Raw genomic sequence first — 12203 nt, forward strand, 5'->3', positions numbered from 1 at the left:
GAACTCAATCCCTCTATCAATAAAACCTAACACACCATCTGCTTCTAAACAGCACTATCAACCTGGGTGGCAACTTTCAGGGATCTGTGTAAATAGACTCCCAAGATCCCTCTGCACATTCACACTGCCAAGAATCTTTCCATTGACCCAGTATTCTGCCTTCCAGTTATTCTTCCCAAAGTGAATCACCTTATATTTAGCTGTATTGAACTCCATTTGCCACACTCAGCCCAAATCTGCAGTTTATCCAAGTCCCCCTGCAACCTGCAACATTATTCCACACTTTCAACTACTCCACCGACTTCATTGTCATCTGCAAACTTACTAACCCATCCACTTATGCCTGCATCTAAGTCATTTATAAAAACAGCAGTGGTCCCAAAACAGATCCTTGTGGCACACCACTAGTAACCGGACTCCAGGCTGAATATTTTCCATCAACTACCACTCGCTGCCTTTCAGAAAGCCAGTTTCTAATCCAGACTGCTAAATCACCCTCCATCCCATGCCTCGGCATTTTCTCCAACAGCCTACCATGTGGTACCTTATCAAAGGCTTTACTAAAGTCCATGAATACCCTACCTTCATCTACACGCTTGGTCACCTCCTCAGAAAAACTTAATGAGGTTTGTGAGACATGACCTGCCCTTGACGAAACCACATTGACAATATGAAATCAAATTATTGCTTGCTAGATGATTATAAATCCTATCTCTTATAATCCTTTCCAAAACTTTTCCAACAACAAGCGTAAGGCTCACTGGTCTATAATTACCTGGGTCATCTCTACTGCCCTTCTTGAACAAGGGCACAACATTTACAATCCTCCAGTCCTGTGGTACTAAACCTGTACACAATGCCGACTCAAATATCAAAGCGAAGGCTCTGCCATCTCCACCCTAGCTTCCCAGAGAATCCTTGGATAAATCCTATCTGGCCAAGGGGACTTGTCTACTTTCACTCCTCCTAGAATTGATAACACCTCTTCCTTACTAACCTTGATCCTTTCTAGTCTAATATCTCTTATCTCATTCTTCTCCTCGACAATATTCTCCTTTTCTAAGTGAAAACTGATGAGAAGTATTCGTTTAACACCTCTCCAATCTCCACAGGGGCAACACACAACTTCCCACTTCTGTCTTTGACTGGCACTATTTCTACCCTAGTCATCCTTGTATTCCTCACATACCTATAGAAAGCTTACAGGTTCTCCTTTATTCTACCTGCTAAAGACTGCTCATATCCTCTCTTTGCTCTTCTTAACTCTCTCTTTAAATCCTTCTGAGTTAATCTGTGATTCTCCATCGCTTCATGTGAACCATCTCGGCTCAATGTCACATAAGCCTCCTCCTTCCGCTTAACAAGAAATGTAATTTCCGTAGTAAGCCACGGTTCCCTTACCTTATCACTTTCTGCCTGCCTGACAGGGACATACCTATCAAGGACACGCAATATCTGTTCCTTCAATCAACTCCACCTTTCGATCGTCCCCATCCCCTGCATTTTGCTAGACCATTCTTTGCATCCTAACTCTTATCTAATTGCATTATAATTGCCCTTGTCTCATTGATAGCTACATGCCACAGGGCAAGAGTTATCCCTTTCTGTCGCTAAACTAAATGTAACTGAATTATGGTCACTCTCTCCAGAGTGCTCACCTACAACGAGATCAAACACCTGGCCTGGTTCATTCCCAAGCACCAGATCCAATATGGCCTCACCTCTTGTCGGCCCTTTGACATACTGTGTCAGGAAACCCTCCTGTATACATTGGACAAAAACTGATCCATCCGCCGTACTACAAAAGCATTTCCAGTCAATGTTGGGGAAGTTAAAGTCCCCCATAATGACCACCCTGTTCCTTTCACTCCTACCCATAATTATTTTACCAATCCTCTCCTCCATCTCCCTGGAACTCTGCAGGGCCTATAAAAAAACTCCCAGCAGTGTGACCTTAGTATGGGCTGAGGTTAGAAACTACCTCAGTAGATCAGTCCTCGTCAAAAGTTCTTTTAGCCACCGTTATACTATTCTTGACTAACAAGGCCACACCTCCACCTTTTGTTTTGTAACCCCAAACAGTATTCAGTTCTATCTTTATCAGAAAACAGACATGCTGTTGTTCTAGTCCTGTCCCAGACCCAATGAAGACAGGTGGACAAGAAGTTACCTGTAAGAAAAACAGAAACTGCTGGTAAAACTCAGCAGGTCTGGCAGCATCTGTGGAGAGAAGTCAAAGCTAATGTCTTGGGTCGAGTGACCCTTGCTCAGGGAAGTTAGCTGTGTTCTTCTGTGCTTTATCTATTTTAACTTCAGGAAAAATAACCAAACCTTAGAATAGAGTTCTGACAAATGCACAAAAATATATTAGTCTCAAGTTTTCACTTTTAGATGTTAATTAGCTTATTATGCATTTCTCACTGTTCTTTAAGCATTATGGTGATGACCCATTTAGAGTGAACCAACCAGTAATGCCTGTTTGAAAAGTGAGTGCTCAGTTTTCTTTGTCCTTCCTGCATATGGCTTCAACTTTTATGAGGTTGTGTTTGCACCAAGGCCATAGGAATCTGGAAGTGCCCAGATTTTTTATGGAACTATATATTTAGAGCACAATCTGATAATTAAGACATTTAAAATTTGTCTGCATTTGTAAATTAGATTAGATTACATTACATTACAGTGTGGAAACAGGCCCTTCAGCCCAACAAGTCCACACCGACCCGCAACCCACCCATACCCCTACATTTTACCCCTTACCTAACACTACGGGCAATTTAGCACGGCCAATTCACCTGACCTGCACATCTTTGGACTGTGGGAGGAAACCGGAGCACCCGGAGGAAACCCACGCAGACACAGTCAGTCGCCTGAGGCGGGAATTGAACCCGGGTCTCTGGCGCTGTGAGGCAGCAGTGCTAACCACTGTGCCACCGTGCCGCCCATATTGTTTTTAGTTAAAGTACAGCTTGCGTATTGATATTGTTTTCCATCTGGCTACATCGTACATCCAGAGCCCAAAATGTAAATGAGAGGAAACTGGCATTCGTACACAACTGTGCAAATTTGCAGACATGAATATCTCCAGTAATTATAAGATTATTGAAATGAATTAAAATATTTAACTTTTTTTTACTCTCAGCCATTCTATTGTGTTGAAAATAAAGGACGACTCCACAGCAGTGTTGTATGTCGGTGCCGTGCAGTTGGTTCTCAGCAGCCATTTATAATGATGGAGCCCTTTGCCTTGGTTGGGAACAAAAACTCAATTCCTTGAAGATGAATCTAATACTTTGCTTTTGTGGGTCATAGTGAAATTGTTAGGTCAGCCCTTGTTAACAATGCAAAAAATGTTTATAATCTTAGTGAAAAAAAAATTGGCAGTGTTTGTTTGTAATTTCTTTCTTGTTTTCTTCTCTCCAGAACAAGCAAATGGGGTGATGGAATAAATGGAGCCCCATCTCAGTATCAAGAAGTTACACAGGAAATCCAAGAACCTCAGAAAAAATCACCTGGTTAGTCGACCAGCCTGCATGTGTCTTATTTCTTTCTTAGAAGTGTTGAATATTGTTAATAGTAAAATATGGTATAATTACTCTTTTCATTGTGTCATAATTGTAAGAGTGAATGTTTAACATGCATTACATTTCAATGAAGCATCACAGAATGCAGTACTATTTGTATTGATGTAGACCATGAAAATGTGGCAAAGAACCCCATTTGCTAATATATCCTAAGTAATGCCACTACAGTGCACAAAACACCAAACAATGCAGATTATGAAAGGTACAGCAAATAGTATTGTTGTGAAGTATTGTGTTTGTGCAAGATGCAGTAAGATAGATTTTAGTGCTTTCTGTTTAAAAGTTTCTGTTGTAACCAGTCTGATTAGGTTTTTTTGTCCTATCCGTATTTTTGGGTGTGATTGCTTTACCTTGGATAAAGTATATGTTTGTTTTCAGTTTGGAATGCAGTTGATTGTACATTGTTAAATTGCATTACATCTCACTTCATGTGACTTTACTTGAATTCTCCCTTTGCATCTCATCAATTGATTAGAAGAAGGAGCAGCGCTCTGAAGGCTAGTGCTTCCAAATAAACCTGTTGGACTATAACCTGGTGTTGTGTGATTTTTAACTTCGAGCAGACAAGTCAGGTCTTCCTTCTAGTTCTTACTCATGTGTTAATTTTGAAGATGGCCAGAAGTTTTGCTGTGGAGTCACATTAAGTGTGAGACACTGAAATGAGGAAAAAAATTTGGGAGGCACCATTATAATAAGTAGCCAACAGTAAGATAGCTAGCAAAAGTCCAAATAAACTGATTGAACTATTGTTTGATTAGGTACTTGAAAATGTATTCATCCTTAATATTTGTAAAACTAATACCAATTGATATTTGCAGTCACTTTTGAAGATAAAAGAAAAGCTAACTATGAAAAAGGGAATGCAGAGCTGGAGCGGAGGCGTCAGACCCTTCTAGAGCAGCAGCAACGAGAGGCAGATCGAAGAGCACAACGGGCCAAGGAGGAACAGGAGAGGAAGGAGCGTGAGCTGCAAGAGCAGGAACGGAAAAAACAGCTTGATCTGGAGAGACGATTGGAGAAACAACGTGAGTTGGAAAGACAAAAGGAGGAGCAAAGGAGGAAAGAAATTGAAAAACGAGAGGTTTGTAATGAAGATTTTATTTCCAGAGAAACAGTGCATTTTCCAGATGTTGTGGGTATGGGGGGAAATAATTTCCTTGACTTTTCAGCTTCAGTATGCTGTGCTGTGAAGTCAGATTGTGATTTTATACAGGCAAGATTTCTAGTCGTGCCACTGGAGATAGATGGGATTGGATTTCAGTATAGTCACGCCAAGTTGCTGTCCAATGCCTCCTAATACCTGGTTTATTCAGCATTGGCAGAGATCACCTGCAGATTTGTTTGTTAGATGGAGAGGAAGAAAATCATAACGTGTGCCAAACTCTCTTCAATTCAAAATCTGATCCTCTCAGTTTATGATGTGCAAACTAAGAAAGTCAACTCACTAGGTGATCTGTAATAACTTGCTATTACCAGATGTTGTACAATCCATTTACCTAATGCTTTGTTGCTGCTTTGAAAAATCGTTAATGCTTTCTTTATGTGCATTCATGAGTATCAATCATATTTACATTAGATTCCTTGTGGCAATTCATTACTAAACATTAAATGATAAACGGTACAGATTTACTTCAGGTTCTGATAACCTGTGTAAATTAGGACAGTTAAATTTCACAGAGCTTGTGTGAAGCATATGTATTTTTTGTCTGCATTCAAGAATTTATTATTGTACTGGAAATAGCTTTGACTTGTTTCAGATGGCAGTATGCAGTCAGTAATGTCAGGACTTGTACACTGACAGCTCAGGCAATGCCAATAATAAGGCACTTAAGTTCAATTTTGTAATGGTTATTAATTCTTTTGGAGGTAGAGTGGTTTTGAGTATTTGCTCTTTACCCCCAATTTAGAATTTGCAAATTTGAGTTCCTTTCGGAAATTAGTGTTCTCGAACTATGTTTGCATTTGTTGTATGCCTTTTAGGCAGCAAAGCAGGAACTTGAACGTCAGCGTCAGCTTGAGTGGGAGCGGATTCGCCGACAAGAACTTCTCAATCAACGAAACCGGGAACAAGATGAGATTGTCCAGTTAAAGGCCAAGAAAAAGAGTCTGGAACTTGAACTGGAGGCACTAGTGAGTAGAAGCACAGGCCCTCAAAAGTATGATTCACACTCAACAATAATACCTGTTCCAACTTTGTGCCATTTTGGTCTAAACAATTAAAATTGAGATTATGGATGAAAGGTCGTACAGACCCTTTCTCAGGCTTCTGTTCCTCACTCTATGAATTTCCTGTATTAACCAAATCCAGGTGATTTAGGACGTCTGGATTTGTTACTAGGAAAGTCTGTTTACTTTTCAATTATAGTATCTTCTGACTTTTCCCAATTTATCCAATCTATAGTACCCATAACCATTACAATCAGCATGGCTTTCCCACAGGAACAAAGTTTTGTTTTTGACTAATATTAGATACTGGAAATCAGTTTTGATAGTTGATGTTTCACCCTGGCTCTGTGATAATGTTTTTGCATATCTATTGTTGATTCTATCACTCTAAGTGCAGGGAAAATGGGATCAGTATTGTTTGATGTTTGTTGGCATAGATGTAGTGAGCCAAAGGGGCTGTTTCTGTGCTGTATGACTGACTGTATTGCTTTGTGGAGTGCAAGTGCATAACTGCAGTCATGAAATTGCCTTTGAATAATTAAGATGCTTCTCGATGATGCATCCCACCAAGACTAACCAACTCGTGAGTAGATAGAACCGATTAATTCATGGAAAAGACAACATAGCCCTCTGAGCTAAACCTACAAAATGAACTGTGCAATCATCTGATTATTAATATGTAGGATTGTAGCAATGTGATCCATTACCTCACTTCCTAGTTGATCGTACCTCTGCCCATAAGAGGGAGAGTGTGATGCAGTTATAACTTTTCTTTGGCTCAGTAAAGTAAATATTTTCATTTTTATCTCACATGTAACCATAACTGTAATCTTGTCTCAGAGTGAGAAACAGCAAAATGTCACCAGCAGGGTGCAAGAAGTCCAAAGCAGAAAAGAAGTTCAAAAAAATGAACTGGATCTCGTAAATCAGAAACATGACCAGAGACGAATAGAAGTGAACCATTTACAACAACAACTCAAGGTAGCAGCTTCTCCCTTTTTTTTTAGCATGATTTGCTTCTGTTTGAAAGAAGTGTTGCCAAAGTACCATACTTAAGAAAAATCAATCAATTCCTCAAATTTGACTAAGGCCAACAGCTTTCAATCTTTCAAACTGAGATAACCGTCAGTCAGGGCAGACAAAAGTTTGCATAACTTTAATGAACAGTTTAAAAGGAAGACACTGGTGCAGTATCATTGGTGCTCCAGGATGTACACTACTAAATAACTGCATACTAATTTGTTTGGACAATATCACATCATCAATTAATTCTGAATTGCATCAAAATTACACTGCAGGAGCCAAATATAAACATGTTAATAAAATTCTGTTTCCCCAATTCTTAACAAAAAGCTGAAAACCTTTTCCTCTATTGTGTGTGTTGTAGGAGTTTCAGAAAATGTTGAATCAGTTAATTCCTGAAAAGCAAGCTCTGGATGACCAAGTAAAACAAATTCAGCCCAACTCTGCTTACAGTGAGTACCTTGCATTCTACAAAAACATGTTCATAATACCTGTACGTCATTGAGTTTGTACCTGTTTGTTGTATGGACACTGAGGTAGATATAGGTCAGTACAGGTGAACTCCAGTGTTCTCATCATCTGGGTCATAGAGATGGACAGCATGGAAACAAACCCTTTTGGTCCAACTCGTCCATGCTGACCAGCTATCCTAAATTAATCTAGTCTCATTTGCTAGCACTTGGCCCATATCCCTCTAAACCCTTCCTATTCATTAAACCTAAGCAGATGCCTTTTAAATGTTGTAATTGTACCAGCCTCCCCCACTTCCTCTGGCAGCTCATTCCATACATGTACCACACTCTGTGTGAAAAAGTTTATTTTAGATTAGATTTCCTACAGTATGAAAACAGGTCCTTCGGCCCAACAAGTCGACACTGACCCTCCGAAGAGCAACCCACCCAAACCTGTTCCCCTACATTTATCCCTGACTTATGTACCTAACACTATGGGCAACTTAGAATGACCAATTCACCGAACCTGCACATCTTTGGATTGTGGAAGGAAATCGGAGCACCCGGAGGAATCCCACGCAGACACTGAGAGAATGTGCAAACTCCACACAGACAGTCACCCGAAGTGGGAGTTGAACTTGGGTCCCTGGCGCTGCAAGGCAGCAGTGCTAACCACTGAGCCACCGTGCCACCCCAAGTGGTCCCTTTTTAAATCTTTCCCCTTTCACGCTGAACCTATGCCCTCTAGTTCTGGACTCCCCCATTCCAGGGAAAAGACGTTGTCTATTTACCCTATCCATGCCCCTCATGATTTTATAAACCTCTATAAAGTCACTCCTTAGCCTCAACAGTAAGCCAAGGATATATGCTATTGTGATACTATTACACTTGGTGTATATGGTCGAAAGAGTGTATCGTCTTGAAGACACAAAGTGCTTTTTTGAGTTTAAGGTACAGCAAAAGTTGCTAGTATACAGAACAGCTAAGAGACTGGCTGTTCCAAAATAGATGCATGTAGCAATTAGCTGTTAAATGGATGATTGAGTTCTGGCTGCTGTTTTGAGAACAATTTGAATTTAACCAATTAATTTAAACTATGCCCAGGTACCAAAACCCAATTGAATTTCAATTTATTGTGTTGACAAAATTTGACCAATGAGAGGGTACGATGTTGGGGATATAAAAATTAGGATATTTTGAAAATTGGTCAGAGTAACTGCCATCTGAAGAAGTAAAAATCTTGCTCTCAAAAAAAATCTCAGAAGGCACTATTTATCAAAGGTACCTTTTTCCAGTAAAAGCACTAAGACGACCTAGGGAGAAGCAACACAATCAGAAGACCGGAATGAATACAACCTAAGAGACTGTATGGACTTTCAGAGATTAAGTTGATTTATTGTTTAATAACTGTGTTATTGGAACAGCATTTTAATAGTGTTGGGGGTGAGGTAGTGATTAATTAAGAAAAGGGGGCTCAGATTTGTTAATAGTTTTTGTTTAGGTTCACAGTGTTAGGAAAATAAATTGTTACTTTTTTTTCTTTAAAGAATGGAAATAAGGGGTTTTCACTTGCTCACTCACACTTTTAGCAGACCACGAGGTGTGGAGAGCTCTTTTGGATGTTTTAGTTTTAATTAGCAGAGGGGTTCGACCTCCACATTGTAACAATATAATGCTTTTCTGGATATCGACTGTTACTGTTTACACTATCTCTCATGTTTGCAGAGCAGGAGGAAGTGAAAGACATCTTTCTTTTGTTGTTTCATAGGACATGAGCATCACTGGCAAGGCAACACTTATTGATAGTGCGCAATTGCTTTGAGAATAAATGGGGAGCTGCCTTCTTGCGTTCATTTGGTGAAAACATAGTTACAGTGCTGTTAGAAAGGAAGTTCCAAGTTTTAACCCAAAGGCAGTGAAAGAGCAGTCACATCAAGATGGCTTGGAGGGAAAGTTGCAGATTGTGGTGTTCCCATGTATCTGATGGCATTTAGAAAGTGCTGTCAAAGGAGCTATGCCAATATTTCATGCTTTTGAAGAAGGGAGTAAATGTTTAAGATTGTGGGTAGGGTGCCAATTAAGTGAAACTTTTTGTCTTGGATGATGGTGTTGGTCTTAAGTGTTGTTGGAACTGCATTCATCCAGACATGGGGAGTATTCTATCACACTCCTGGCTTGTGTCTTTTTGATGGTGGACAAGCCTTGGAGAGTCGCGATGTAAGTTAGTGAGGAGGAATTTGCGTGGCTGTTGGGACCAATTCTCACTTGGTTAATTTTTGCTTTTTAAGAATTTTAACTCTTAGTTTTTAAAAAAATTCAAACACTATTTCAAGCTAGCTTTCTCAAATACTCTAATTTTCCTCCACTCATTAATTTTTCAGTCATTCTTTGCTACTCCTTGTATCCTCTCCATTGTTCTGACCTGCTGCCTGTTTGCGCAATTACATTCCCTTTCTTTAAGTTTGATACCTTCTTTAACTTTTTCTTATTGAAAATTTAAGTATTGCATATTCTGAAATATCCCCTTAAATGTCTGCCACTGCACCTCTGTTGACTTATCCCTAACCTAATTTGCTATTTCACGTTAGCAGATGTTTCTTGTAGCAATTGCCTGGACCTCTTGGGTTGTTGGTCTAGTGACCGTCCCCTTCTTTAAACTTTAATAGTGGCTACTCGCTAAATCTTACACATTTAAAGCAAAACTGATATACATTCTACAAGTTTTCTAGATTTCATGAAATTTATGTTCTTCAGCTACAAGTCTCACGCTGTTGAGTCGGAATCATGCAGAAAAGAAAGAGTCTTGTGAACAACTTCGACAACAACTGAATGAGCTAGAGAAACAGACAGCCAGCAAACTTTCTGAAATGGATGCTTTTAATACTCAATTACAGGTAATATCTAAACAGTACCATCAATATTATATAAGCTGAAAACATATTGCTATGTTTCTGAATTTCAGTTCCATTTCTTGATTTTAAACGGACCCTTTTGAACAAATATCTCCCTGTTCTGTTTCACGTTGAATCACTGGATTGCAATCAAAACTGGAATATTACTTAATTTAGTTTCTTATCTCTCGGGCCAGGTGTACTGCAACGAATTTGAATATTCGAACTGAGATTGACTGACTTGCCAGAGTTAGTACTGAAAGTGGGGGCTTCACTGCTGTATGATCTAGTGACACTGCTGTTTGTACTGCTATCAACCACCCATTGGTCCAGCTTATTATAATTCCTTTTAGGCCAGCACTTATTGCCCACCCTAGCGGTCCTTGAGAAGGTGGTTGTGAGTGACCATCTGAACTCCTTCAGTCTACAATGATATAGGTGTACCTCAGTATTTTTAGGTAAGCAGTCCCAACCTTTGCTTTTTGCAGCAATATGAAGAAATCGTGATATCATTTCAAATCAAGGTGATATGTCATTCAGAGGAGAAATTGCAGGTAGTGGTGTCCCCACACATATATCACCTGTTTCGTTCCAGCCCAGGGCTTCTGAAACCTTTTTGTTGACTCATCAGGAGCCAGGCCTCCAGGCTGATAATTTAGGCTACACCTGCGATTGCAAATATTTGCAAGCAGTTAAGATTGCCTTGCAGCTTTTCACTCTGTCGTGGCTCCATGGCTTGCCACTCCCAAAATTTTGGTTCACAATCCCATTTACTGTTGTGAATCTTACCTTGGCTCCTCTGTGATAGACAGAATCATTTTGAAAAGTCCTCTTGAAGGAGCCCTGAATAAATGTTCTATTGTAATAGTAAAATATGAAAACTGCAGAAGATGGAGATCTGAAACAAAAACAGAAATTGCTGGAGAAATTCTAGTCTGGCAGCATTTGTGCGGTGAAAACAGAGTTAATTTTTCAAGTGTGGTGACTCTTCATGAGAACTGTTAGGTGGGAAAATGTACTTATGCTCAAAATGAAGTGAGGCGGCTGTGGTGGAGAAGTGGCGATGGAGCTAGAGAGAGATGAAAGAAGAAGGTAAACAAGGAAATAACAGCCAGGACAGAAGAAAAGCTGAATAAATAATAATAGGAACCAAAAAGAGAAGATAATGGGTGAACTGTATTGAAATCAACCCATATAATATTCTACTGGGCCTAGGAGTAGGTGAGAATGGGTGACTGTGCTAAAAGCAATCCATACCATAATGGGACTTAGTATAGGGATGGGTAAAAAAGCATAGAAGGATTGAATCAGGCTCTAAAGTTATTGAACCTGATATTGAAGGCTGCAAGGTCTGCAAGTGGAAAATGAGATTCGTTCTTGGAGTTTGCGTTGAGGCTTACTTGAACATTATAGTAAGCCGGCAACACAGATGTTGATGTGAGAACATGGTGATGTGTTGAAGTGGCAAACAACTTGAAGCTCAGTGTCATTTTTGCAGACAGAGTGCAGGTGTTCTACAGAGTGGTCATCTTGTCTGTGCTTTGTTTCCTCAATGTAGAGGAGACCACACTGTGAGCAGCAAATACAGTAAACTAGATTGAATGCAGCGCAGGTGAAGTGCTCCTTCAGCTGGAAGGTGTGTCTGGGGACGTGGAGGCAGGAAATAAATGGGCAGGTATTATACCTTGTGCCATTGCATGGGAAGGCGCCGTGAAGATTTAAGGATACTTTAGCAATAAAGGAGGAGTGGATCTGAACATCCCAGAGGGAATGGACCCTGAAGAATGCCAACAGGAGGGGATTAGGTGTCTGGTGATGTCATCCCTTTGGAGGTAATGGAAATGGCATCTTAAAATCGTTTGGATGCGTAAGTTAGTAAGTGAAGATCAGGGGACCCTCTCGTTGTTGTGAAAGGGGGGAGGGCAGAGTGTGGGGATATGGGTCAATCACAGCCAAGGGTCCTATTGATCATGGCAGTAGGGAATGGTTGGTCCCAGGGAAAAGGTATACAGTCCTCAGTGCTATATATGCACATGCGCACACACACAGTTTTATAAATATTTCCAGTTCAGAATGTGAGGGAGAAGTAG

The 12203-nt window shown here is 40.1% G+C and overlaps 1 protein-coding gene across 9 annotated transcripts in view; it reads left to right on the forward strand.

Moving 5' to 3' along the window:
- Positions 1–12203, forward strand: part of itsn2b (intersectin 2b) — a 202361-nt gene that overhangs the window by 96897 nt on the left and 93261 nt on the right. For all 9 annotated transcript variants that reach the window (XM_072556764.1, XM_072556757.1, XM_072556772.1 and 6 more), the window contains 6 exons: positions 3421–3512; positions 4400–4662; positions 5562–5711; positions 6588–6728; positions 7135–7222; positions 9977–10116. In XM_072556764.1, the coding sequence (XP_072412865.1) occupies positions 3421–3512; positions 4400–4662; positions 5562–5711; positions 6588–6728; positions 7135–7222; positions 9977–10116 (874 nt within the window). The remainder of the gene's footprint in view (positions 1–3420; positions 3513–4399; positions 4663–5561; positions 5712–6587; positions 6729–7134; positions 7223–9976; positions 10117–12203) is intronic.

This window comes from Chiloscyllium punctatum, chromosome 3 (assembly GCF_047496795.1).
Source record: "Chiloscyllium punctatum isolate Juve2018m chromosome 3, sChiPun1.3, whole genome shotgun sequence".
Classification (NCBI taxonomy): domain Eukaryota; kingdom Metazoa; phylum Chordata; class Chondrichthyes; order Orectolobiformes; family Hemiscylliidae; genus Chiloscyllium; species Chiloscyllium punctatum.